Source organism: Vulpes lagopus, chromosome 12 (genome assembly GCF_018345385.1).
Source record: "Vulpes lagopus strain Blue_001 chromosome 12, ASM1834538v1, whole genome shotgun sequence".
In the NCBI taxonomy this organism is placed as follows: Eukaryota; Metazoa; Chordata; class Mammalia; order Carnivora; family Canidae; genus Vulpes; species Vulpes lagopus.
This window is the reverse complement of record NC_054835.1, coordinates 9,796,071-9,823,841: the sequence shown is the minus strand read 5'-3', so window position 1 is coordinate 9,823,841 and position 27,771 is coordinate 9,796,071. Positions and strand designations below refer to the sequence as shown.

The 27,771-nt window shown below is 53.3% G+C and overlaps 2 protein-coding genes across 15 annotated transcripts in view; one reads left to right on the top strand and one right to left on the bottom strand.

Moving 5' to 3' along the window:
• Window positions 1-108: 108 nt before the first annotated feature.
• Window positions 109-10,434, bottom strand: SPACA9 (sperm acrosome associated 9). 12 transcript variants are annotated; one of them, XM_041727227.1, is made up of 6 exons: window positions 9,734-9,860; window positions 8,894-8,917; window positions 8,133-8,284; window positions 4,429-4,609; window positions 1,836-2,038; window positions 109-1,204 (listed from the first exon to the last, which is right to left on the bottom strand). In XM_041727227.1, the coding sequence occupies exons 4-6, from the start codon at window positions 4,570-4,572 to the stop codon at window positions 868-870; spliced, it is 684 nt and encodes a 227-aa protein (XP_041583161.1). In that variant the 5' UTR covers window positions 4,573-4,609; window positions 8,133-8,284; window positions 8,894-8,917; window positions 9,734-9,860; the 3' UTR covers window positions 109-867. The 12 variants fall into 12 exon arrangements, with proteins under 12 accessions (XP_041583161.1, XP_041583162.1, XP_041583166.1 ...); XM_041727228.1 differs by lacking the exon at window positions 9,734-9,860 and adding an exon at window positions 9,495-9,570; XM_041727232.1 differs by lacking the exons at window positions 8,894-8,917; window positions 9,734-9,860 and adding an exon at window positions 10,211-10,434.
• Window positions 9,394-27,771, top strand: part of AK8 (adenylate kinase 8) — a 127,344-nt gene continuing 108,966 nt past the window's right edge. Inside the window, exons 1-4 of one of the 3 annotated variants that reach the window (XM_041727223.1) lie at window positions 9,394-9,525; window positions 12,910-12,994; window positions 18,819-18,868; window positions 21,969-22,082. In XM_041727223.1, coding sequence (XP_041583157.1) covers window positions 12,913-12,994; window positions 18,819-18,868; window positions 21,969-22,082 — 246 coding nt within the window. In that variant the 5' untranslated portion in view covers window positions 9,394-9,525; window positions 12,910-12,912. Of the gene's footprint in view, window positions 9,526-10,128; window positions 10,264-12,909; window positions 12,995-18,818; window positions 18,869-21,671; window positions 21,702-21,968; window positions 22,083-27,771 lie in introns of those variants that run through there. The other 2 variants (XM_041727222.1, XM_041727224.1) reach the window with 2 other exon arrangements.

The following is a 27,771-nucleotide window of genomic DNA, read 5'->3' as shown; positions in this document are numbered from 1 at the left end:
GCTTGTGGTTTGCTTGTGAGGCTACTGCCCAGTGTCCTCTGAGGGCTTAGGATAAATGCAGTTGTCTTTAAGGGATAAGTCCCAGGAAACCCGAGCCAGGCAGAGAGGTAGGAGAACACTTTTTATTCTTGATAGTTGCGCTCGAGGAAGCAAGAATACAGAAGCTAAGTCGCCCCCTGTGAAGGGAAAAACCAACAGTCAGAGAGAACTTCCAGCAAGCTCAGAAGCCAGAGACACATTTTATAATGTCGGGGCCTTCAGTGTTGTGAAAATCAGGTAACCATCCTTGCACAGGAGCCATAAGACCAGAATTCTTCCGGCTTCTTGCATGGTCTCCCTCTCCCAAGTAAAGGAGAAGTGAAGGCAGGTTCACTCCACTTTGGGTTTTGGCCCAGAGACCTAATCACACTGAGGAAGTTCATCATGCTGGCCCTCAGCCTCCCGGCAGGCCGAACAGCCCTGTCTTGCAGAGAGCCGAGCCTTGCCTACTTGCCCCTATGGCGGGAAAGGAGCTCTGAGGCCTCCAGCTCGGTGGATCGACCGGGAAAGCCAGACCTGCAGCGTGGCTGGGCCTGGCAGGGTGCACGTGCGCAGGCCAGTGGCCCCAGCTCTCAGCTGCCTCCCCAGAACACCCTCTCCCAACAAGACTGCAAGTGGGGGTCCTCTTCATTGGCACAGACCTTGACACTCAGAGGCAAGAGCTTAGAAGTTAAAGTGAGAAAGGAGAGAGGTTCTCTGACAGTATATTGGGCAGGCCCCTTAGGGTTCATCAGTGGCGGGGGCTGTGGGTGCCAAAGAATGGATCAGACAGTGGAGACCAAGTTAAGTGACAAAGCACTGTACGGGACGCAGGTTGTCAGCTCTGAGTTACAGTTTCCCGCCAGGTGGTCTCCAGGGAGGTTTTGAACATCCTTTGTCATTCCTCCTAGGTTTGGGGCTGTCTTTTGTAAGTTGCCTACATTTGTGTTTTCTTAACCGAGGCTGGGTGCCTGTGGTCCAGGAAGGATGAGTGGCCGCCGCCCCGATGGCTTCCTGGCGTGCCTGGGACTCACTCACATGCTGCAGTGCTTTGCGGGGCAGCTTCTCCGAGTGGGCGATCCATTCTTTCATTAAGTCCAGGACGATGGGGATGAGGCTGACGATGCCTCCATAGTGATTCCTGGCCTCGTCACAGCTTAGGTGGTTCACCACATCATGAGGGTACCTGTGGGGTGGCAAGAGGGACTCATCCAGACCTGGGGCAGGCTCTGGTCCAGACCGCAGACATCAGAATCCCCTGGGGAGGTTTCAGGGCCGCATGGGCCATACCACACTCTCTACCAGATGTTGGGCAACAAATCCTGGCTAATCCTGTTGTGAGGGGCAGGACTCTGGAACCACTCACCTGTGATTGTAGAAACCCAGATTAGGGGCTGTGGAAACCTGCCATAACTGCTCCAAAATGTACTTAGTCCCTCTGACTCTTCTTCACCCCAATAACTAAACCATATGCTCCAGAATATGGCACTTTGTGCTGAGGGCGCAGAATTAACTAGGTAGCCACACTGGCAGGGCTGGGGCTTCTCTGTGGGCTTCTGGGAACATGTGCTCTGTGATCCCCTTCCCTTTGCCGGGTGTCAACTCCAGTGAGAGGGCTTGCGTCTATTTTCAGCTTCAGTAAAATGATCGGTGGGGTTGGGCCATCCAATAAATCAGTGGGCCTGGGATTTCCCACCTGGGCAGGGGGCCTGGAGGCACCTGCCCTCATGCAGAAGGCTGCTTCTTCCTGCTGGACCCCTCCTTTCCAGCCCCGCCCTGCTGCCTGGGCCTCCAAAACAGGCCCAGAAGCGACTTACTTTGCTCTAAGGTTGCTTAGGTCATTGCTTTGGCTAACCAGGGATTTGCATTTCTCAAGCAGGTTGTTGGTGACCGGAGTGCCAGAGTGCAGGGCCTCAAAGTGCTGGCACAGCTTGTTCAGCTCCGAGCAGATGTCCAGGAACATAAGCAGAATGCGCCGGTCTGTGGAGTTGTTGCAGTAGTGCTCTGTGTAGCTCTGCACCTGTGAGGGCCCACACGATGGGAGCTGAGGCAGCACCACTGGGCCCCTGGTGAGTTTCTGGGCCAAACACCAGGAAGCAGCGCCCCACACCCCTGTTCCTCCCAGCCTCCCAGAGTCACAGGGCAGAGGCCAGTCACACTGAAGCATTTGCATGCACAGGCTGCTATATACAGTTAACGTCATGGAGTGCCCCCTGCACTGTGCCGAGCTTTGCAGCCTGGCCCTCACAACACCCTCACCTGAGCTCTATGCGCTGGGTGCCTTTTCAAGTCCTTATTTTGCAGGTGACTAGTGGGGGCTCATAGAGGTCAAATCACTTGCTTGGGCACCAGGGAGAGTGGCCAGGCTGGCCTTTGGCCCCAGCTCTGGGCCCTGAGCTCCCACCTTGCACCAGGCCCCACGTGCTTCAGCCCATACCTAAAGAGGGCTGCTCCCTGACCTTTCATGCCTCAAGCCTGCTCAGAGGACCCACTCCTCAGGAGTGAGAAGCAAGCAGAAGGCACTACAATCCTTTGAAGTTTCATTGTCCTGTGTTTCCAGGGCCTCTCCCTGGGAGAGGGATCTTCCATAGGAGAAGAAAAGGTAGTCTTTACCTCACACCACACACCGAAATCAACTCTAGGATGAAGAGCTTCAATGCCAAAACAACACGGAAGCTCCCAGGTGTTCCAGGTACAAGAGCAGGGAAACCTTTCTGAAATCATTAAAGGTGCTCAGAATGGTAATATGGTTGATCCACTTTTAACTCTCCTCAGGGGGCATGGAGGTCCTTCCCTGGCAGGGGCTCTTCCCCTCTATGCAACCTCCACCGCACCCCACCCCCACCCCCACCGCCCTGCCCATCACTCTGGATCTGAGGTCGGGAGAGGCAAGAGGCCTATCCGTGGGCTGAGGAGGAACTGGCTCCCGTCCAGACCAGATTCACTGGCCCACTTCACAAACGCATGCCCTGTGACAAACTGGTGGCTGGGGGCATTACCTCCCTCCTCTAGCAGCCAGACATTCCTAAGTCTAAGCCAGGGTTTTCCTGCCACTGCCGGTTGCTTTTCTTTTGCTGGGGTGAGGTCTTCCCAAATGATCTGAGTGGTTCCTTCTAAGGACAGCAGCTCTGTAAGGGGGGGAGGCTCTGGCAGCCTCCATGGATGTGGGGCACCATGTCCAGCCACCTGAGGCACCACGCTGTAGCTATAACACAGAGTCACCTGGCTATCTGGTGTGTGTGGGGGTTACCTCAGGATAACCCAGGCCCAGGGAGGGCAGGGCACGCACCAAGAATCAACAGTTCACACAGAGAGTCAGACCATGGGGCATTGTTTACCAAGAGCCTCCCGCTGGACTTAAGGCAAGGAGGCCACTCCCCTGTGCTACTGGACTTAAGGCAAGGAAGCTACTCCCCTGTGCACATGCATTGCCAGGGGTCACCAACCGCTGATGCAGACTCTGAGCAGAGGCTGGGGTTGGGGATCGGGCTGGGGGTGTGGGTTGCGGTGGGGGTGTGGGTCGCAGATGTTCCTTCCCGACGCCAAAAACCTGTCCAATGGCCTTGGAAGTCTGAGCCATTGGGGAATGGGCTAGAAAGGCTGTGGCTAACTTCCAAATAGTTCAGGGGAAAGGGTATTTTTCTGTAGGTTTAAAACTTTTCAAGTTAAAAAACTGGGTGAAGCTTTTACATTTATTAGACGAAAGGATTTTTAAAGGAAGCTGCCAGCAAGGGTTGCTGTTCTGGGGGCGTAGGGGGTGCACACGTGCTTCTCCTAAGGAGTTCTGAGTTCCATTGCCCACCCCCACCCCCACCCGTGCACCACTGGCCTTCCACAAGCTGGCCCATGGGCCCACAGCACGTCTGCAGTTGGGAGGCTCCCACCCAGGTGTGGGTTACTTCCTGGAAGGCGTGTCTCATCTCCAGGCCTCCAAGTCCTGCAGAGCACACTGTGATAATCTGCACACGGGAAGAGCAATGTGCCCAGCACGGCGCAGTTTCTCCGGCCCCAGTGGGATCGGACAGCCAGGACGACAGGCATCAGACACGGGTGGGGTGTCTCCCTCATGATCTCCCTAAATCCACATACTCCCTGGGGATGTGCAGTTGTTCTCACTCTACAGAGCAGACGACTGGGACACAGGTGACTCTCGGCCTGAGGTCCCTGAGGGGCCGTGGGGCTGAGCTGGGATCTGAACCCTGGTCGGCAGGCTCCAGCCCTCATGTGTAACCACTTTGTTATTCACTCACATATCTGGGGAGGGGATGCAGGGCTCATCCCACTAGTCCTGACCCTGGCACAAGCATGCCTGACGCACTCTGAGCCTCAGTTTCACCTTCCAAGCAAGGTGTTGCCCGGAAGTCCCTGGGGAACCCTGGCCCCACCGCCTGGCAGCCCACGGGACGCCACCTGCCCAATGCTGGCGATGGGTCGGATCTTGTCGTGGGCATTCTCCCTACAGTGCTCCAGAGCGGCGATGAAGGTGAATTGTTGCTGCTGGAAGAGTTTGTATTTCTGCTCGATGCTCCGAAGGGACTCCTTTGCCTCATTCATTGTCTTCCTCAGTGATTATTCACAGAAGGAGAGGGATCTACGGGGAACAAGAGCACAGGGATGAGGCCCTCAGAAACAGACTGCAGACCCAGCTCTGGAGGCCCCGACCAGCATGGCCAGGGCCTTCTCCGGGGAGCACCTCACTAGTTCCAGATCCCCCCAGGCTGTCCAAGACAGAATACAGCCTGACCCAGGTCCCTTTACCCTCCAAGGACATGTACTTTGCCATGAACCATGATTTCCTTCTCTCAAGCATGGACAAAGATTACTCTGGTCCTCAGTTTCTCCAGGCTGTGGGGGTACACATGCACACACACACGTATACACACACGCACACACAGCCTCCAATGCCTTCCTGTGCTGTCAGCAACAGAGGGGGATCACAGAATAGGTCACAGAGTATCAAATCTGTGATTTTTATCAGTTTGGACCAAATCGTAAGACACCTGCCCCTTTGCAATTCGTGAGAAAGTCTAGGGACTGTTTCCAGTGGGCCAAGCAGCGGAAGAGTCTGTACTGGATTGTCAAGTCTGAGAAGAGGCGGTTTCCTTGCTCTGTGCTTGGGTCAGGAGCCCTGATCTCAGCCTTGCACATTCTCAGGGTAGGGGCTGGCCCTCGGCAACTCCTCTCTGCCTCCCACGTTCATGGAAAGAATGAGCCTGATGGGAAATATTCACGCCACAGGGAGTGCTCTCTTTTGGTGCCTCACAGACTGTCCCTAGCGTGGTTCAGATAGCCCACAATGCGTCTAGAATCTCCTCTGTGAGCAGAGCCTGTGGATTCTGCTCTCTGTGACATCACAGTTTTGCTGAGCCCACGCAAGATGTCACAGGTCACAGATTTACAGAGTGCTAGAACTGGAGACCCTGGTCGGTCAACTCCCTTTAACTCCTGGGCCGGGGGGAACCGAAGTCCAGGGTGTCACAGCAAGCTTGTTGGAGACACTCTAGGTCCCAGGCTTCCTGACCTGTAACTGGAGTCCTCAAAGCTGCCCCAGCCACTGTGCCTCCACCACGAGGACCCAGTACAACACACGCCCCATATGAGCAGGGGTCAGAGGAGGCCGGCCAACCTAGGGTCTGAGTGAGTTGCTGCAAGTGGAAGGGGCCAGACACCACCTGGCAAGGGCAAGGGTGGGGAAGAAGACATTCCAGGCTTCCTGGCAGGCCCTAGGTAGAGGACCGAGCCCGAGGGGGACAGAAGGCATTTCTCTCTGCTGGGTCTCCCTCGGCATCCTGAGCCCACAGCAGGGCTGGAGCAGGGAGGCCATCCTCATGGCAAGAAGAGGGATGAGAGGAAGTGCAAGAACACATCAAAGGTGGCCTCCAGGACATGATGGGAGCAGCAAAGCTGAGAACTGGGAGATCTGGGAGCAGAGCCACACCAGGTTGGGCCCTGATAACGGTACCCCGGGAAACTCAGTGGTCTACTGTACATCCCAGGGAGCGCATTCAGCAGCAGTGCCCAGGCCCCACCCTGGGAACCACGATGCCTGTGTTTGCTCACAGCAGCTGCAGCCCCATGGGCCTGGGCCTGGGCCAGGCACCCTGCCCATAGTGGGTGAGCGAGAAGGGGAGCCTGGGCTGTGGGGTTGCGGTGGGCACCTGCTGTTTTCAGACACCTGGAACACCTGCCACAGTCCCCCTCCCCCTGCCCAGAGGCAGAAATGGTGGACACAGTAAAGGGGGGGCAAGGTTTTGGGGTGTGCCTCTCATGGTATAGGCTTACCAGGGCAGGTGAGGCATTCAGTGTGACATTTCAGGGGACATCCCAAAACTCAGCAATCGAGCTAGGTAAAAGTATTTGTCACACAATTTGGAGAAATAAAAGTTAATACCAGAAAGTCCACAAAGTATCTGAATTTTTTTTTTTTTTTTTAAAGTATCTGAATTTTAAGTAAATGTGGGATGCGGTCCAGTGCCACGCCTTGCTGATCCGGGAAGCCTGGGCAAAAGGAACAAGTAATATTGATCCTGGCTTCACATTTTTAATAGTTCCCTTTCAATGGAGTTTTTGCATTAATTTTGATGTTATTTGTCCTGATTACCGGGGTTTCAGGCACCCCTCACAGTCTGCATCAAGGCAAGTGCCTCACTTGCCTCAACTACCACAGGCCTGGGGCTTGGCTTACATGTGACCTGGGGGTTGAAGCCTAGAAAAGTTGGAGCCCAGCACACAGGTGGGTTTCTGGGGAGGAGGAGGAGCATATGCTTTGTCTGGCCCTCCTCCAAAATGCTCAGAGCTGTGGTGGGTGGTGAAGAACCCAAGCTCTGGAGTTGCATAGTCCTGGGTTCAAATCCTGGTTCCACTCCTTGCCGGCCTTGGGGTGAGCGTCTGAGTACTAACAGGCTGTCAGGAGAGAACAGTGTCAGCCTCCCAGCCTTGGGGTGAGCACTGCAGGAGGTGGCAGGTGGCAGTGTGGAGCCCAGGGCCTGGCACTTGGCAGTGCCTGGTCGCCAGGGCGCTTAGGGCTGTTGTGATCACACCGTGTGCACACAGTCAGGGGGCATGCCATGACAGGCATGGTGTGCGCCCTGAAAGCAGCAGAGACTCCTGGAGAGGAGAGGTGGGGCCCCTGGCTGGAGGCTGGGAGGGGGTTATGTGAGAATACTGAAAGCAAGCACAGAAGGCAGTGGACAGGGTAAGGCTAAGGGACCCCAAGTATCACACAAAGCTAGGAGAACCACTGCAGGCCAAAAGGGGTAAGAAGCACATCATGCATTCATTCGTTCCTTCATTCATTCCTCACCATTCTGAGTGCTGGGCTATACACAGCACTGAACAAAATAGACAATATCTCCTTCCCTGGAGGGATTTATCTTTCAGTATGGGAGTCCAACAGTAAGGATGAGCGAATGAATCACGTTTTAAATAAGGGCACTGCTAAAGAGAAAAGCAAGCAGGGCAGTGGGACTAGCATGTCAGGATGAAGAGCTTCTGTCTGCAAGAGGGTCCTTTGCAGGGGCTGGGTGTGTGTGGGGCAGACAAACTAGAGCTACGCTCCAGCCTTCAAGGAGATCCTGAACACCCAACCCAATCCTCCTAACAGCAGTTACTCTCAACGGGGCTGTAGGAAAGCGCTGACCATGCGTTAAGTCCTCACCTTGAAGGTACCATGATTACCCCTATGTGAGAAACAACAAACCTGAAGTTACCCAGCTAGAAGTGAGCAGGCCAGGATTTCCCACTTGGCTCTGCCTGACTTCATAAAGTCTGGGCTTGGACAGCTCCCTCTTTCCCTCCCATGATGGTCCATAGAGATAAACATGCCACACATCAGATTGGCCAGGGTTGGAAGCCAGTGGGTGGGGTGGAGAGGACACCAAAGGCCTGAAAAGCTGCTGGGACGCCCCCCCCCCCCAGGGGTCATGCACTGGCTGGACCCTGGGGTCTCATTTCCATTCCTGTGAGACAATTCTCTGTTCCCCATCCCAGAAGGGGCTGCCCTATGTGTCTGCCTCCCTGCCACCCTCCTGGGGCTTCCTGGGGCTGTCAAGTTCTCTACAGATGCAATGCTACCTCAATTGGTGGCCCCAAGAGCCCCTGAGAGCAAAACTGACTTGGTTCTTGATCCTAGCGACTTGTGACATGCACGCCAGGAATGTCGTGAGAAGAGCTGTAATAAGCTATCCAAAGTGATTGTCCCTTGAACGAGAGTCACTGCAGCCAAATTAGTCTGGATGAAAGGCACAGGGTGCAGGCACTTCTCAATCTGGGGGAGGAGGAAGGAAAAAATGATTACCCAATAGGTTTTAGGCTTTAATTGATTTGTATTTTCCCAGGCTGCTAAAGAAGATTAAATCGTGGTATGAAAAGTGCCTAGGGCTTAAAATAAATGAGGAGAAAGGCAAGTCATTTCAGAAATGTCCAGGAAGCAAACTGAACCTCTCCAGTGCAAATTGCAGGTTTGGTTGTTGTGTTCCCTGTTCAGGGGGAGGCGGCACACTTTTTCTTCCCCAGCTGTCTTTGCAGTTGGCTCTGAAAGCCAACCAAGTTGTGCACGCTTTGAGGAAGCAGCTCTGAGGGCACAAGACAGAACTGGAGCCTTTTACACGGGAGAGCATATCTCTGGGCAAGTGGCTGGTGGTGCAGCCTTTGGCTAGAAGTCAAGCCCTGGCTCTGCCTTTGCTCAACACTGAACTTGGCCAAGAATTTCCCCCCTTTCGGGGCCTCAGTTTATCCATCTGTAAAATGAGGTGGTTTGGATAAGATCTGCAAGGGGACTTCTGATTTTAATGCTTCACGATCAACAACTGATGAGGAAAGAGGCCCCAAAAAGGGAAATAACTTGCCCGAAGTCATTCAGCCAACTACTTCTCACCGTTTTGATCCTCCAGTTTCTCACCTGTAAAATGGGAATGAAGGTACTTATTTCTCAGGGCTGGCACAAAGGTTAAACGAGATAATATGACTAATAGTAGCCCCTACACACGGTGCACTCCTCCATGCCAGCTACCAATACTTCAGGCCCATTAGCTCATGAAATCCTTCCAAAATCTCCCCTTCACAGGGGAGGAAAGTGAGGCACGGAGCAGGCTCACACGGCTAGGTGGAGCCAGGAGGTGAACTCGGAGCAGTCTGTATTGACAATGCCGGACGTCCTGTCCATAATGTACAGACCCCACAAGTTTTGTTGAGAGCACTGAGAGCTCAAAACCAGCAGCTCCTCCGAAAAATGGCAAAAGACAAAAAGCTAGAGTTCTCAGTCCAGCGCAGCGTCTGATACCAGGCTGCCTCTGTCCCACGGGGCATTAGCGCAACTGAAGCGCTCCTTCCCGCCCCCGAGGTCCCACCCCATCCCCGTCCCGGGGCGGCGGCGGCGGCGGCGGTCCCCACCCAACCCTTCCCCCTGCCCCAGGGCTCCGGTGGCTCCGTCCCCGGCCCGCTTGCCCCTCGCTGGTCCTAGAGCGGCCTTCACTCACAGAGCGTGCTGAAGCTGGAGCGCCTCCGAGGGTGTGTGGGGCCCCGGGGGGCGGGGAGGCCCTTCGCAGGGCTGCGGAGGTGGGGGGGGGGGGGGGGGGACGGCGAGAAGGGGAGGGGCCGCGGGCCCGATTGTTCCCGCGGGTGCCATGGCAACAGGGTCACGTGGCCGCCCTGGCCCCGCCCGTGAGCCCAGGCCTTCCCGCCCAGCCCCCTAGGAGCCCCCCAGGGACTCCCCTACCTTCTCAAGCCGTCCCCTAACCTCTGTTCATTTTAAAGATGGGGAAACTCTGGCCCAGACAGCAGAGCCGGGCCGGCCCTCGGAGCTGTCAGCGCCCGGGTCGGGGTGCGTTGGCGGAACCAGCGCAGGACCCGCCCCCTTGGGTGGGGGGGTGTGGACGTGCCCCTCGGCGTCTCGGCACCCGGGGCCCTCCTGGAGCACCTCCGGTCCTAGAAGGCCGCAGCTGGAGAGGCCTCGCGGGCCCGCTGAGACGTGCAGACGGCGGGGTGAGGCCGGGGCGGGGAAGCACCTGCCCGCGGGGAAGCACCTGCCCCCGGTGGGCGCGCGCTGATGACGCGTGCGGCGGCCCTAGCGACGGCGGTCTCCAGGGAGCGGGCGCGCGCTGATGACGCGTGCGGCGGCCCTAGCGACGGCGGTCTCCAGGGAGCGGGCGCGCTGCACCCGGCATGGACGCGACCACCGCCCCGCACCACATACCCCCGGAAATGCCCCAGTACGGGGAGGAGCGCCACGTGTTCGAGCTGATGCAGGTGACTGCGGCAGCCGCGCCCCGTCGCGACACCGGGCGCCGGCCGGGGGCCTCCGTCGCCATAGCCGGCTGCTCGGCGGCGACCCCGCAGCGGGGGCGGTGTCCGGCTCCTGCACCGCTGGGACCCCGAGGGATGCCTCGGCCGGCGGACCCCCTGCCCCTGCCCTGCGGGCCAAGGAGGGAGGAAAGAGGGCAGGCCGCCTGGCCAGGATGTGGACATGGCTCCGGGCCAGCCAGCTCCGAGGCCTGGGCCAAGTCCCGTTCCCGCCACAGTTCCGGCAACCGTGGAATGCCAAGAGGCGAGAAGCGAGAGCTGGTCTCGGGGAGGCCCCTCCCGCGCTGACACCTCCAGGTTTCTGAGCTGGGGAGTGTCCGAGTTCCGGGCGACATCCCCGTCCCCTGAGAGGGCTGCCTCCCCGGATCCCAGCCCCACGGTTGGGACAGCAGCATTTCCCACATGGCCTTTCTTCCTTAGGGCCAGGAGTTCGGGGCTGCCCGCAACCTCTCCTCCTGGGTTCTGAGTTGTCGGGGCCCTCAGTCCCCGTGTGCACTTCGGCAAAGCCCTGCCCCTTCTGGGTGCCCTTCTGCACCTCCTGGAGGCAAAGGCTTTCAGGAGCTGGACTGAAAGAGCTCTGCCACTCAGGGGTGGTGAGGGCCTAAGAGAAGCTGGAGCCCAGTGTCCAGAGCACTTGCTCCTCCAGGCATAGCCCATCCCGAGGCACCCCTGTGGTGATGCCTGTGCTCCGTGGAGCCTTTGACCTGCACCCGCGGGAGCAGAGCTCAGAGTCAGAACCGTCTCCATCTCTCCACCAAACACGTGTTTCCTTTGGAAAGTGTTAACTGACGGAGGGAGAGACTTCTCCAAAACCGAGTGGGCCAGTCCAGGAAAAAGCAAATGGCCAGCCGAGTTATAAATCACCTGCTGGTGGGCAGGATCGGGCCAGCTCCCCAGGGGGCTGTGGTTTGCTCTAGAAAGCCCGGTGTACCTCAGAGGGATTGTGGACGGAGCAGTCCGAGAAAGCTTTTCGTCCAGTATTTCCAGTCCTTAGTCATTTGTGTGGGTTCCTTCCATGGTTTTTACCATTTTCACTTCTTACACTTTTTTTACAGCAGCACAGAGTTCTGCTGTACCCTTCCCCAGCTCCTGCCGCTAATACCATCTAATGTAACTCCATGACAATGACGTTGGTACAAAACAGTTAACCATACTGAGGCCTTATTTGGATTTCATGTGTATTTACCTGTACTTTTTTTAAAAGATTTTTTTTAATTTATTCATGAGAGACGGGGGGGGGGGGCAGAGATATAGGCAGAGGGGGAAGCAGGCTCCCTGTGAGAAGCCCGATGTGGGACTCGATCCCAGGACCCCAGGATCATGACCTGAGCCAAAGGCTCAACCTCTGAGCCACCCAGGCGCACTTTACCTGCACTTCTTTCTTTTTGTGTTGTGTACGGTTCTATGAAATGTTATCACATGTATCAATTCACATACTACCACCACAATTCCACTTTAATGTAGTCATTTCTTTAAATCAGCCCATTTTTTAAAAGATTACCTGTTTTACCTCCTCCTAAGCAGCTAGGTTTGCTAATATGTGTTAGATATGCAACTGTTGAAAAGTGAAATGAAAAACACTCATCTGTGAACCAGCTAGTGTCATCTCAACACCACCTCTGCAGTGAGACTGATCAGAGGCCACCACCAGTGGGGTCTCCACCAGCCGGGGAGGTTGAGGCTCAGAGAAGGGAAGGGACTTGCTGGTGAGGCACAGAGTGGAGCTAGGACCTTTCACAGCTTTGTGCTGTCTACATCACACATCCGCGCACTCAACACCCCCAAAGGACAAGAGTCCCCCGCCCTCTGGGTTGTCCCTGAAGGATGCTCCTTACTGCGCCAGCTCAGCTCCTATCACTTCCCCAATTCATTCCTGTGCCTCTTGTTCTGGAACCACGGAAGCTGATTTTCCATGGAACTGAATGGCCAGACTGTCACTATTTAGATACTTGGTCGGTAACTATTCTGTCCCACTCTCCCATCCTGGATGGACACGGGCAACTGTGTTGGCCATGCCCTCCCCAGCAGACATTGGCATTGGGCACCTACTGTGAGTATGCCCAGCACTGGGACAAGGATGAGGAAATTACAGGGACGTGTGGGGGCTACAGGAGCATATGACAGGATTTATCTAGTGAGCGTAATCAGGAAGGTATGATTACATGGAGACCTCATGACTCAGAGGGAAAAGCGTTGCAAGCTGAGGGAATAGCATTTGCTAAGGCTCTGAGGGTCACATGAACATGGTGCATGAAGAGAACTGAGAGAAGGCAGGTCTGAGAGGCACGAATGGACTGGGGGGAGAGGATCCTGGGCCCACCTGCTCTTAGGTCTGGGTGCAGTCCTGCAGGGGTCTCCCAGCGATACCTATGTGGCTCTTCCCTCATGCCTCTGCTCACGGGGAACCAAAGCAGATGGCACCTGGGGCAGGGGCTGGATCCCAAGTTGAAAGTATGTTTGGTGGGTGTGGTGGAGGGATCAGACCAGCCAATATTGGTAGCGACCGGGGTGCTGGGCCACCTGAGCCTGAGCCCAGGGCCCTGAATGCACATGCAGGTGTTAACCCCCTGGGTGTCTGCCCTGTGCCCACAGAACATGCTGGAGCAACTCCTGATCTACCAGCCCAAGGACCCCATCCCGTTCATGATCACTCACTTGCAACAAGACAATGATAATGGTGAGCATCCGAATGGGCCTCCTCCCTCTCCTTTCCCTGCCTAACCACTGTGAACCCCTCTGTCCTCCCTGTGTCTGAAGGAGGGCTGGACCGGGTGGGGAGGGCTTTTGACAACATGGAATGGTGGCCGATTTAAAAATGCCTTAATTTCTTTCGGGGGCACAGCTAAAAAAGGTCTCTTGCCAAGTTATTAAAACAAAAACCTCTGAATGGCCCATGGAATCAATTATTAATGTGTTTGTGGGTCCCATCTGATCTCGCCTGTTGGGTTTAAGCTCTGTGATGACTTCACTTGTCAGGTGGAAATTTGGTTTCTGGTCTACCTAGACAGGCAGCACTCAGCTTTTCCTGAGGGTCTCATGACTGGTGCCCATTAGTGGGCACCAGAGCTTCCCAAACCTCAGCCCAAGTGCAGGCCAGCTGGCCCCAAAGCCAGAGCCCAGAACCAGGGAGAAGGGAAGGCCATTCCATTCCACAATCGATTTGCCAAGTGGAGGATCATTCCCATCCTGTGTGAACCATCAGGGAGAACTGGTATCTGGGAGCTTTGATGTTTTTTTCATTGGCATACTGGCCACTTTGAAGGAGGTACCAGTGCACCAGTGAAATTAGCACTTGGCGCAGCTGAGAGGGACAGAGGCCTGAAGTGCCCCGTGGTAGGTTCACAAGCCTAAGATGAGGAAGGACACTAGGAGTCTGAAAAACAAGCACAAAGAAAGGCGGAAGAGAGGAGACCCCAGGCCTGCCTGGGCACCGGGCATACCCGGCCTTTTCGGCATGTCCCAGACACAGATCCTGATACCAACCTTCTCAGGCTTGGCTGAAGAGCATCAGAGTGAGGGGCTGCTCAGATCCCAGTGCCATTTCACCAACCTAAGCAGAGTGGCTCATGGAGAGCACAGCTGTGCCCTTTTCTGAGCCTCTGCAGACTCGAGGATTGATGTTGGTGGTAAGCCCACGTGCCACAGGTGGAAATGGAGCTGAGAGCACAGAAGGCCAGGAGAACTGTCACTTTGAGCTGTCCACCTGGCCTTCTGGTGTGAGACTCTCCTGAGAGGCCTCCGTTCTCTGACTGGTTGTTTATTTCCTGGCGCTGGGGGGCAGAGTGGCCACCTTCCTTCCTGGCGGCCCTGCTGTGGACTGTGGCTTACCAGCCAGGACTCTCCTACCCAGGCCTCCGTTTGTGGTTTTCTGGAGGCACATGTGTCTGCCTTCCCACCTCCTCCCACCTGAGTCTGGACAGGGACTAGGTGTTGCTATTACCTGAACCCTACTGGGTGCCCTCTGCCGAGTTTGGCTTTCTTGTACTGCCACCACCAAATAATAGCAAAGTTAGAGCAGAAGCAAAAGTACAGGATAAACAAAGCGAAAGCAAAGGAAAAGTGAAATAGGAGCAGAGCAAGAGCTAATGGCATGTGAATTCAGTGAGTGAATTCAGTGAGGTGCCACCACCCGGGGCCCCTGGGTTCACTGCATGTCAGCACTCTTGTCAGAATGTAAAGAAACTTTTCTCCGCATCCTCTCCAACAGTTGTGGTTTCCACTGTTGGTGAGAATATGAACTGGTGCAGCCACTCTGGAAAACTGTGTGGAGGTTCCTCAAAGAGTTAAAAATGGACCTTCCCTACGACCCAGCAATTGCACTGTTGGGAATTTACCCCAAAGATACAGATGCAATGAAATGCCGGGACACCTACACCCCAATGTTTATAGCAGCAATGTCCACAATAGCCAAACTGTGGAAGGAGCCTCGGTGTCCATCGAAAGATGAATGGATAAAGAAGATGTGGTCTATGTGTACAATGGAATATTACTCAGCCATTAGAAACGACAAATACCCACCATTTGCTTCGACGTGGATGGAACTAGAGGGTATTTTGCTGAGTGAAGTAAGTCAATCGGAGAAGGACAAACATAGGTCTCATTCATTTGGGGAATATAAATAATAGTGAAAGGGAATAGAAGAGAAGGGAGAAGAAATGTGTGGAAAATATCAGAAAAGGAGACAGAACATAAAGACTCCTAACTCTGGGAAATGAACAAGGGGTGGTGGAAGGGGAGGAGGCCAGGGGATGGGGGTGAATGGGTGATGGGCACTGAGGGGAGCACTTGACGAGATGAGCACTGGGTGTTATTCTGTATGTTGGTAAATTGAACACCAATAAAAATTAATTTATTTAAAAAAAAAAAAAGAATGTAAAGAAACTGGCGAGGGAGCCTGGCCCCGCCTGGGCCTCAGTGTCCTCATTGGTAAACGGGGGCGTGCTTGGGTGACTGGGATGGAGGGGACGGTGCCTGGCCAGCGGTGGGCGGCTGCAGGGGCCGCTTCATCCTGTCAGTTTGAAGCATTTCGCTTTGGGGTACATGCTGCCATGCGTTCTCAAACCTTGAGCCCCAGGACTCGGCCAGCCCCCCAGCTGGAAGTTCAAGAGCTGAAATTTGAGGCAGGTTCTCATTATACTTTAATCTTGCTCATCTGTGTGCAGATTTGATTTTCAGTGTCAAACCATCCACTTTACCAGCATCTTTCTGTTTCCGACTCAGCGCCGAAGCAGACACTGGGGGCTGGCCTTACCACCACCTGTGCAGCCTCTTCCCTCCCTCCGTCCCTTCACCTTCTTCCATCCTCCTCAGCACCTCCTCTGTTCACTCATGGTGTTTTCTGAGGCACCTGCCACGGAGCCTTTATTCCTTCTCCAGACCATACAGCATGCCATGTTGCTCCCAAGCAGGGGTGCAAAGAATGCAGACCTGCCCTCTGGCTCTAGCTGGGGCCGGCCTCCTGGTCTCCTCAGGAGCCAGAGTCAAGGTTTTTGGCCCCAAAAGGGAGTAGAAGCATTGAATCCCAGGAGCCACTGTTTTGGAGTGGGGTGTTTTGTTCCCACAGCCTCTCTCAGGCCATGGCCCGGCTGCTCTTATGGATGGTGGAATCTCTTTGCCCTTTTTGCTCAAGTCCCAACCACTAAATAAAGAACAGAGAGGGACATATGCGGGTTTCCCCCTGTGCCCAGGCCTCTGCCAATAAGTAAAGCAAAAGAGGCCTTTTATGAGTTTTCTTGGAGGGAGAGGAAGCCGAGAACAGTTGAACCCTACTCCTGTGTGGTCTGGAAGAGGACCATAGATGAAGGGACGCCCTCCGACGTCCAGTGAGTATATTCACTGCCCTGGGCTCATAAGTGAGGTCATCTTGCCTCCTTTCAGCCACGCAGGGGCCTGAGTTTGCAGGAAGCTGGGCACTCAGCATCTCCACTTACTGGACATGGTGTGGGGTGGACAGTGGCTCACATGGCCAGTGGCTGGTGTAGAGGGAGAGAAGACTCCAGACTCATCCTGGTGAGCATGCACAGGAGGGAACAAGGGGAGCCCCCGGCACATGGCTGGCAGCCCCTTCGCCTCGAGAAAAGCAGATTTAGTACAAAGTGAGCATTTACAGTAGCCCTGGGCAATATTAAAGCAGGTGATGGTGTATATAATGGTATGTTGCGTTTTTTTATCAAACGTTTGTCCAAGAAAGCTGTGTATTAGAGCTCCAATACCTAAGGGTTTTCTTGTGAATTTTAAATCATGCTCCTAGTTAAACCTCAAAAGGATCTGTGGATGGAAAGGTTTTTTGATTTCCTTTGAAGTGGTTTGAAGAAGTTGATTACTCTTGGCAGTCAAGCAGCCTTTTATGACACTGTTTATAAATAATTACTCATGAGCAGAGCTGGAGTTTCAAGGTGTTAGATTTTAAGAAACTGAAATTAATCACATAAATGTGTGTGAGAAATTAGGTGGGGAGAGAGGCCGTGGATGTTCCCCCTTTTAAAGCAATTTCATAGATGTGTACAATTTGGGTGCCACTTATGGGAGCCCGGAAGGGGAGGGTTTCCCCAGCAGCCTCTGAGCCCCACAACTTTGTCAAGATGAATTCATGACTTGGGAGTCAACTCATTCCCAAAAGGTTCTTGTCGGGGTGTGGCCCCTACTCCTCAGGCTCCGCAGACCCTGAGCCTTTGTGTCTGGCCTGAGGTCTGAGGAGCTTGAGCAGATGTCTGTGGCCAGAGTCCCAGCCAGGCAGCCAGGTGAAGGGCACAGGAGCCAGACTGGTCCACCTGCTGCTCCCTTACTGTGGCTCTGGCCAACTGTGTCTGCCACACTGGGGCAGGCAGGAAGCACCCCAGCTGAGCCTGCCTTGGAGAGGAAGGTGGGTGCAAGGGTTTGCTGAGCTGAAGCATGGCAACATTAGGCCAGTAGCCGGGGCTGGAGGAGATGCCCTAGTGCTGCCTTGTCCAGGGCCTTCCTCCCACCCACCCCCATCCCTGATTCACATCACCACCAACAGGAAAGATTTGGGGCTTCCAAGAAGCAAATTCACACATCATTGGGGCTAAAGGACCAGGTTTATAAGTGTTTAGAAATATAGGAAACAGTGCTCTAGAGCAATTAGTTGGGACACATAAAAATCGAAGAAGCAGCAAAAAGCCATGACATGTGCTGAGCCTGTCATGTTCTCCAGGAGAGAGCCGTTCCCTAGTCAGGGACAGGCACGGAGGATGACTGCTCCCCTTCAATTCCCACCTAACACAATTACCAGTGTTCCATTATGCTTTGCTTGGCAGCATCGGTCCTAGCACCGAGCAAGGACAAGGTGCTCCATGAGTGAATCAGTGAATCATCTTAAACCTTCCCTCCATGTTTTCCCTGAAAACGAGAAGGTGCTATGAATCTGGGCAAAGGTCTATATTTACACCCATGCAGCCTGGCTGGGTGTAAATGTGCTGATCATTAAATCATGGGCCAAATGGACACTGGTTCCTTCTCCGTTTCCACTTCCAAACTAAAAGGTCATGCCTGTCCATTGTCCTCTGCACAGATGAGGGGCCCTCCCGGTGGCCTGGCAGGAATGGGCTCTGCATGTAGACCTCAGAAGCTCAAGTGAGTTGAAGTATATGAACAAGATGGGACATGTTCATCGTCCCCTTGGTTCAGGGGTCAGGCCAACAGTGGTGAGGAGAGAGATCTGCTTTCCCAATGTGTGTTCTGTGCTCCTGGCTCCCCACATTTAGGGGCAGAGGGGTGGCTTTAAGTCAAGGTGGTGCGCAGAGGAATCAGCATGGATTCATCTGTCCAGACACCATGTCCTGAATCCCAATTTGACCCGGGAACACATGGCTTCCAGTCCTTTTCCTAAGATACTGGTCTGGTCTTTTCCAGTGGGCCAGCACCTAATCAGTCATCCAAAAGCTGCTATAGGAATTATGTGGGGCCAGCAACCGCCCAGAGCCAGCGGTCTCCCTCTGAAGCAAGCCATTTGCATAGAAATGCCCACATTTGAAAACAAAGACTTTTCTATCTGGGGTTTTATAAATCTGGCCTATATACTCCAGGCTCTCCCCCATTATTTCCCTCAGTAATATGATGGGAAATACAATTTGCTAAATAAAAAGGCATATATGTGTGTGTATATGCTCAGAAGGTCATTTACATAAAATACAGCTTTATTTGAGAGCGTGTCCCTAAGACAAAGTCCCTGTTTAAAATGCTTTATGGCGCTTGAAATCCAAATTGTTCTTGATATTTATTAGTTTGGCAAACAAGTTACTGTGTCCATGTCCCCTTGGAGACAGAAAAATAAACCGTCTCAGTGATCACTTACCTCTCTAAACATAGAGGGTATGTTCTGTGGTAAGAACATCTCTGAGCCCCTGGGTTACAAACGACCATGTCACTTGCAGAAAATGAAATCTGGGGAAGGAAGGAAATGAATACCCTCAGAGCACCGCAGGCTCTGGAGGTTGCTCTGTCATATAAGGTGGTGACATTCAAATCTTTCTCTTCCACAGTGCCGAAGATTGTGATATTAGGTCCACCCGCCTCGGGGAAAACAACTATAGTAAGTGCATCATATTAAGTATTGTAACACTGTAATATCTCATTTACCTGCAGAGCTGGAATGAGGCTGCCCCTCAGTGGGTTTTCACCACGACTGAGCTTTCCTTCATCCTTCCCCTCTCTTGCTTCTTATTTTCTTATTACAAGAGGTGGCATGTGCACCTAGTAGGAAACCTAGAAAGCACAGAACACAAAACTATATTCCCCACCCATCCGGGTTGAGCATTATTTTAGCAGTTGGGATATACCTTCCAGGGTGTTCTCAGGCTGCACGGACAGCAGACTCACACACTCTTTGGTTTATATCCTTAGGATACATTCCCAGAACCAGACTAGAGTCAAGAGACTTTTTTCCCCCTAGAATTTTAATTTATTCATTCATGAGAGACAGAGGCAGAGACATAGGCAGAGGGAAAAGCAGTGTCCCTGTGGGGAGCCCGATGTGGGACTCGATCCCAGGACCCCGGGCTCATGACCTGAGCCAAAGTCAGATGCACAACCACTATGACACCCAGGTGGCCCTTGAAATGGACTCTTCACTCATTTTGAAACTTTCAATTACAAAATAGTTCAATCAGAAGGGCATAGAAACTGCGCTATAGATACTCACATACCCAGCTCCCCCAGATTTTATAGCAGTTGTCATTTTGCCATATTTGCTCTGATGATTCTCTCCCCACTTTGAAGACCATGACTTGAAAGGTATAGCAAATACCTCCTTATCCCACCTCCCCCTTCTTGGTCTTTCCGTGGAGACAGCCCCAATCCGGATGCTAGTGTGCCTCCTCCTGCCTAGGGTTTCAGTATTAAGTTCCTGTCAAGTGTCAAAACTTGTGAAAGGTGTAATCATATGAGGTAGAACTCTTATCTTTTAAAAGCCTGGCTTGGGATCCCTGGGTGGCACAGCGGTTTAGCGCCTGACTTTGGCCCAGGGTGCGATCCTGGAGACCCGGTATCGAATCCCACGTCGGGCTCTCAGTGCATGGAGCCTGCTTCTCCCTCTGCCTGTGTCTCTGCCTCTCTCTCTCTCTCTCTGACTATCATAAATAAATAAAAATAAATAAATAAAAGCCTGGCTAGTGGGGCAGCCTGGGTGGCTCAGCGGTTTAGCGCCACCTTCAGCCCAGGGCGTGATCCTGGAGACCCAAGATCAAGTCCCATGTCCGGCTCCCTGCATGGAGCCTGCTTCTCCCTCTGTTTGTGTCTGTCTTTCTCTCTCTGTGTCTCTCATGAATAAATAAATAAAATCTTTAAAAAAATAAAATAAAATAAAAGCCTGGCTAGTGAACATCAGTTAACTCTTCCTTGATGACTGTGCCATTGCTGTGAGCCCTCATCCCGGGCCTGGATGATGTGGGGAGCCATGTCCCCTGATGAGATGACACTTTGCTTTATTCAGAAAAGGAATTGGGGTGCCTGAGTAACTTAGTTAAGCATCTGCCTTTGCTGTGGGTCTTGATCCTGGGGTCCTGGGACTGAGCCCTGTGACCGAGCCCTTGCTCATTGGGGAGCCTGTTTCTCCCTCTCTGCCTGCTGCTCTGCCTAATTGTGCATGTGTGTTCTCTCTCTCTGTTAAATATATATGTTTATATATTTTTGTTTTATAAATATTTTATATGTATATATTGCATATGTTTTTTTTTTTTACTTTTTATATATTATTTATAGTTTCGTTTGACAAAAGGAATTAAGATGGCCAAGCCTTGTCCAAGCTGACCTGCCTGTGCTATATTCTGGCATCATTTATATCCTACCATTCTGTCTCTCTCTGTCCATCCAGCCGCCTATCTATCCGTCCCTCTATCCTGCTGCTTGTCCGTCTGTCTGTAGTTTTTTCTACTGTGTTCCTCAGGATCAGGCTGCCAGCTTTCCCTCCTGTCTGCAGTACCGTCCCCCCAAATGTTGTTCTGCTGCTAGAAACCAGGGGCTCCCAAGCCGGGCAGTCTCAAGCATTACCAGGGTGCTTTGGAAGATGCAGTTTCCAGACTCCCCTCCAGATCTGACTGATCTGATCTCCTGGGGAAAAGCCCAGGGAGTCTGTAGAAGCCACTCCAAGGTGGTAGCCTCTGCGCTGGACAGACAGGCTCCCGAGCCACTTACAGGCAGAGTCAAGTCACTCAGCCTGAGGGGTCTCCTCTGGCAAAGGGCTTTGTCTTTGAGACGTTGGGCTCTGGGCCCACCGCGCTTACCCCCAGGTCTAGCTCTCCCCTGACCTCTGGTGAATTTGCTGGGTAGAATTCCTCAAGTGTCAGGAGCACAGACAACTTTTTTCATCAAGGCTCAGCTTGGCTGAGGCAATCGACTTTGCCTCCTGGTGAGGTCAGGGCCCACAGTGCTTGGCTGGTGTTTGAGCTACAAGCCTTTTGGTGAATTCGCTATCCTTGCCTCTCACCGCTGCCTGGGGACACACAGACTCTAATTTTGCAGTAAGATGATATACAGTAAAATCCAGACAGAGCCCTAAAAGGTTGTCACCACTGACATCTCCCAGCACGCACAGCAGAGAGAATTAAGGTTCATACTTGCCCCAGGGGACTTTAGGGCCTTCTGAGTCATCCTGATGATGAAATGGTCATCAGTATAATCTGGGCATTAAGAACATTTTACTGCATTATTATTCCCTAAAATGTATTCATCTCTGTAGAGTATACATAGCCATCAATGACCTAAATATTCATTTGGCTAGACTAGGTCATGTCGCAATCTAAGGAAAAATGAATGAGCATGGCTGTGACCCATACTTAGGTCCTGTCCCTGCATTTCTAGTCATAAACCTTCTGAGGTGCCCAGAGTTGAGAAAGGCATGCCAAGGGCAGCTACAGGCATGGCTTTCTGTAGGTCTTCTAGCTCCTTATTGTCACTGGCTGCTGGGAGACAGAGCATTCGCCCTGTCTCCCCTTCCTGCCTTGGCTTGGGGGCGGGGCGGGGACTCTATGGGCTTGTCCCCCTTGGCAGCCTCCTTCCCACCAGAAGTCATTGGGCTTCCTTGTGGCCAACCTTTTCTAGTAGAATATAGAAGATAGAAGGACTTGGACATTTTAATCGAGTTCCCTCCATCACAGCTTTCACTAAAATGTTCTTGTCCTCTTTCCTTTCTTCAGGCAATGTGGCTGTGCAAACATCTGAGCAGCAACCTTCTCACAATGGATAACTTGATGGCCCCAAAATTTTCCTCTTTGGCTGCAGTTGCCAGGGAGCATTATCAGAAAATGAAGGTAGGACTGGCCCTGGGGGTGGGGGTGGGGGTGAGGGCAGGAAGGGGAGACAGGACAACAGCTCCCATGGCTCCCCTGCCCTGCCCTGCCAGCTAGTTTCCATGTCCTTGTGGACTAAGTAAGGGAGAGGCTAGGGTAAGATGAGATACAGGCAGGGTGTGATGTAAGGAGGAGACAGTTCTCAAGTAGGGACACATCCTGGTGGAGATGGAAATGAGGGGTTTGTGGCAAAAGGGGTCATTCATAGAGCAAGAAGGCCCCTTGCTGATGGAGTAGCCTGGGCTTGCTCCTCCCCAGGGTCAGTCGCATCACAGGGGTGTCCAGGGGCAGGAGCTCCCTCGACATATGACAGAGCCCCTATCTGGACAGGCAGGGGGTTTAAGGGTGGTCCTCTAGCTGTCTCCACACTGGAAAGACCAATGCCTTGTACCTTGGGGATTCCTCCTTCTGCTTGAGGTGCTCTGGGTGCTCTGTGGTGCTCCAGGTGTTTTGTGGTGCTTTTGGCGCTCTGTGGTGCTCTGTGATGCTCTGTGATGCTCTGTGGTGCTCCTGGTGATCTGTGATGCTCTGTGGTGTTCTGTGGTGGTCCTGGTGCTCTGTGGTGCTCCGTGGTGCTCCTGGTGCTCTATGGTGTTCTTTGGTGCTCCTGGAACTCTGTGGTGCTCTGTGGTGCTCTTGGCGATCTGTGGTGCTCCTGGCGCTCTCTGATGCTCTATGGTGTTTCTGGTGCTCTGTGGTACTCCTGGTGATCTGTGATGCTCCTGGCACTCTGTGATGCTCTGTGGTGCTCCTGGTGCTCTGTGGTGTTCTGTAGTGCTCCTGGCGCTCTCTGATGCTCTATGGTGTTCCTGGTGCTCTGTGGTGTTCTGTGGTGCTCCTGGCGCTCTGTGGTACTCCTGGCGCTCTGCAATGCTCCTGGCACTCTGTGATGCTCTGTGGTGCTCCTGGTGCTCTGTGGTGTTCTGTGGTGCTCCTGGCGCTCTCTGATGCTCTATGGTGTTCCTGGTGCTCTGTGGTGCTCCTGGTGCTCTGTGATGCTCCTGGCGCTCTGCGATGCTCTGTGGTGCTCCTGGTGCTCTGTGGTGTTCTGTGATGCTCCTGGTGCTCTGTGATGCTCCTGATGCTCTGTGATGCTCTGTGGTGCTCCTGGCGCTCTGTGATGCTCTGTGGTGCTCCTGGCGCTCTGTGGTGTCCTGTGGTGCTCCTGGTGCTCTGTGGTGCTCTGTGGTGCTCCTGGCGCTCTGTGGTGCTCTGTGATGCTCCTGGTGCTCTGTGGTGCTCTGTGGTGCTCCTGGCGCTCTGTGGTGCTCTGTGATGCTCCTGGTGCTCTGTGGTGCTCTGTGGTGCTCTGTGGTGCTCCTGGTGCTCTATGGTGCTCCTGGTGTTCTGTGGTGCTCCTGGCGCTCTGTGATGCTCCTGGTGCTCTGTGGTATTCCTGGCGCTCTGTGGTGCTCCTGGCGCTCTGTGATGCTCCTGGTGCTCTGTGGTATTCCTGGCGCTCTGTGGTGCTCCTGGCGCTCTGTGATGCTCCTGGTGCTCTGTGGTGCTCCTGGCACTCTGTGGCACCGGGGCTGCCCTCCTCGTCCTACTCACTCCCACATAGCTGTGGGCAGCATCCCAGGGCATTGGCTATTCTGTTCCTAAAATCTCACCAACCCCATATTTGAAACTTTTTTTAAAAAATGGGAAATAGCTTGATTATGTTGTTTCTCTTTAATACAAATAGAAACTTCGAAATGTTTCTTTATAATCCCCTTTGTTGTTGTTTTTTTAAAAGATTTTATTTATTTACGAGAGGCACAGAGAGAGAGGCAGAGACCTAGGGAGAGAGAGAAGCAGGCTCCTCATAGGGAGCCTGATGTGGGACTTGATCCCAGGACTCCAGGATCACGTCCTGGGCCAAAAGCAGGTGCTCAACCACTGAGCCACCCAGGCGTCCCCATAATCCCCTTTGGAATATAAGCGGATTTCTTAGTCCACTTGGGCAGCAATCACAAACTACCACAGACTGGGTGGCCTGGCAGCACAGGATTGATCCTCCCAGTTCTGGGGTCTGGGAATCTGAGGTCATGGCACCAGCAGATTAGGTGTCTGGGGAGAGTCATCTTCCTGCTGTGTCCTCATGTGGTGGAGAGGGCAAGGGCACTCTTGGGTCTCTATTTTAAGGGCACTAATCCCATTCATGAGGGCTCCACTCTTATGACCTAATCACATCCCAAAGCCCCCCCACCTCAGCCCAATACTGTTACCCCGAGGGTTAGGATTTCAGCATCTGAGTTTGGGGGACACAAGCATTCAGACCATAGCAGCAGGGATATGCCCTCTTGGATATTCTTCATGGAGGCTCCAGCTGCCTCTTGTTTGTGAGGGAAGCTAACTGAGAAGGATAAGAATCCCTGTGTTTGCTGAGTGCTTTCCAGGCCTCCATCCTTATCTCATAACTTCCGTGACCTCCATGCACAGCATGAGGGTGCCAACCTCCCCCGGGGTAGGACAGATTCAGGCCTCACCCAGAGCCCGACTCCAGCAGTTGGGGTTGGGTATGGGCCGGGCAGGGGGCTGCAGTGACTCCTGGGGCCCAGATGGAAGTAGCACCTTCCTCCTTAGCTCTACAGCCAGAACTGGGCACCACTTGTGGCCGCTTCTTGTGTTTCCATCCTCTCTGAGGTTTCTCTTCATCTTTATTGGCCCGCACTCTGTTCCCTGGTTCAAACCACCCACAGAAGCAGTGCCAAGGCCCAATGCATGGGCCAGCTGGTCAGGTGTCCAGAGGCCCCAGGCAACTCTGGTGAGGAGTGTGCAAAGAGGGCTCAGCAAGGTCACTGGGCCCTGACATGACCGGGAGCGCCCTGACAGGGCAGGGGGTGTTTTCAGGGATTGGGGATGGGACTCCCAACCCCAAGTTCACCAGTTCCCACAACTCCATGGAAGGAAGACCTCATTCAGCAGGGTCAGTCACTGCCATAGTGATACGACACTGAATATGCTCAGTCCAGAGCACCTCCTGCCCCCACTGCCTGGCAGGGGCCCTGGGGCAGAGCATGTGATGCCCCACCTGCTCTCTGGCCCTGCAGTCTTGCAAGAATCGCCATGTGGTTATGGCTGGGGGGACACCAGCATCTGGGGTTTTAGAAAGAAAGTGTGTATCTCATATTCAGATAGCTTCTCAGGATGGGGGAGGCAGTCTCATTTCTAGGATAAAGATGCTTTTATCGGGTTTATCAAATTCAACAGAGAGAAGGATTTTAAGGAAATTCCTTCTGGATTTCATTACGCTAATTATCAGCATATTTCAGACCGCATCGAAGTGCTTTCAAGGGTGTCTGGTTGGGGTTCCTCAGTTCAAAAGCATGGGGGAGGGAAGATGAAAGGCAGGCCATCAGGACTGATGAAGGAGTAATAGGTTCTGAAGAGCCCGAATGGGTGTGTGTCAGGCAGCCACAGGTGGCCGTGTCCAGGCCTGGCCTCTCATTAAAGGTCATCTTTAAAACGTCTGCAGATTAGGAGCCTTTTATAGCTCTTTTTGCAAGTAGCGATGATACCTTCAGATCCCTAATCTTCTATGAATCTCAGCTCTGCCCTTGTACTCAGAATTGTCCCACGTTTCGGGTGTTAACCAAGACCTCATTTTAGGCATTTCCAGACGGTTCCCAAAATACTTTTTCATCCCCTCCTGTGTGCCATGGGAGACCCAAAGATGACTTTCTTCCTTCCCCTGGCCTCTGGGAGCTCTGGGGGGAGGTGAGGAGACCCAGACTAAGGGACCTGGGAGCCTCGTGCCTCCGGCAGTTTGCCTAATTCACTCGCCCCTGAAGCCTTCTCTGACTGAGTCCCAGGCACTGGCTCGCCGTTGGCAGAGTGGGCAGGGCTGTAAGACTCTGGCTCAATGGGGCCCTCACCACCATCATGCTAGGAAAAGCCTTCCTAGAAGGCATAACTGCAGGATGTGTGTTGTGGGAGAGCCCAGAATCAGGCAAAGGGCCACAAAACCCATTTTTGTTTTTAACTGTTTATGATAAAATACTGTAATGCTACTCAGGCAGTGAGAAAGGCATGAGAACCCTCCCAGGCCCAACCCCGGCGTCAACCAGCCTTGGCTCCCGACAGTTGTGTTCCCTGTGTCGCTCTGTGCCCGCCTGCTCTCGGGTTATGAGAGCAAACCCATATGGTATTTCATTTCACCTGGAGCTGTTTTACTGGTCTCTATCCACTGAGAGACTGAATCCACAGTGACCAGACCTTATATAAAATGGAGCTCTGAGCTACAACCTGCAGCGACCTGCGGCAGGGTACGCCGCAGCTGCCTGTTGGTCCACCGCCAGGCTTTCTTGCTCTGCCGGCCCCTTGGAGCCTCTGCCGCACCCAGATGATGCGGCGACTCCCTCACCAGAGCGAAGCCCTGGCTAAGTAGCCTTTGTTTTTTCTCATTTGGCCGGCCTTCATTTAGTTTCACTTTCCAGAAGATAATGTGTTCTTTTCTCTTAAACTCACACACACGTTCACACTTAGAAAACTTTCTTTTTTTATTTTAAGATTTTATTTATTTATTTGAGAGAGAGAGAATAAGTGAGCATGAGCAGGAGAGACGGGCAGAGGGAGAGGGAGAAGCAAGCCCCCCGCTGTGCAGGGAGCCCGATGCAGGACTCCATCCCAGGACCCCCAGGATCATGACCTGAGCTGAAGGCAGGCACATCACTGACTGAATCACCCAGGTGCCCCATCAGTCTTTCTTTGGTAGCTGGTCTGGGTTAAAGTCTCCCTGAGGAGATGCCTTTCTGAGTTCTCCAGCTCCTCACCCCCTCTGTCCAGGCCCAGGGCACTCTGGGTATAAACACCTCTCTTGGGAGGTGTTTCTTGTCTCCTTTTCACCTTGACCAAGGCCACCTTTGCTCTCAGTTTATCCTGTTTTGTTAAATCCTTTTCCGTCATATGCCTGCTCTGGTCTATTCCCTAAGCCCGCCCTCATTGGAGGTCACAGACACTGGGTAGGGGACCCCTGTGGGTGGGGTGGAGAGCAAGATGGGCACCACCAGGAGTCCAGGGCACCAAAGTGAGGGAGGCACCGGCTGTTAGATGCTGACCTTGCACTTGTACAAGCCTGAGAGTTAGCGCATCCTTCGACTCTGGCCCAGGGCTCCTAGAACGCCTCACCCCAGTCCAGGCCCTGCTGGAGTTTGGGAAAACTGAGTCCTGTGGGTTTCTAATCACATAGGGGTGATAGGAGGTGAAGCAGTTCCCTGGGGAAGGGATATTTCTCTGCAGCAGGAGCTGAGTGTGATCGCTCTGGAATGTTTTAATTTCTAAAGAACTTTAGTGTTGAAATCCCTGCAGGGAGAACAAATACTCGCAAGCACACTAGAGAAGCTGCCTGGTCCAGAAGTTCTCAATCTTTTTGGCACACGAGACTCTCTTGGGGCACTGCTGGACTCGATTAGTCTGATTCCCTGGGAGTGGGGCCAGGCATCGGGGGTTTCAGACGCTGCCCAGGGAATTCTAATGTGCCCTCCGCCACCAACCACCAGCCTCTTTTCTCATTGTGGTTGTTATTCTTATAAATAGTCCCCAAATCAAAGTTTCTTCGGCATGTGGCCTTTGTATTAGAGCACCACAGCATATGTTTGTTGAATGAATGAGTGATCCAGGCTCCGAAGGCCAGTCAGACAGGAAGGAGCCAGAGCTGGATTCTTTC

Bases quoted from the DNA above. Each gene is read 5' to 3' on its own strand.
- SPACA9 (XM_041727225.1), bottom strand. From the start codon at position 2,221: ATGACGTTAACTGTATATAGCAGCCTGTGCATGCAAATGCTTCAGTGT. The intron at 1,205-1,835 runs GTAAGTCGCTTC...GCCACCCCACAG, and splicing joins CTAAGCAACCTTAGAGCAAA to GTACCCTCATGATGTGGTGA.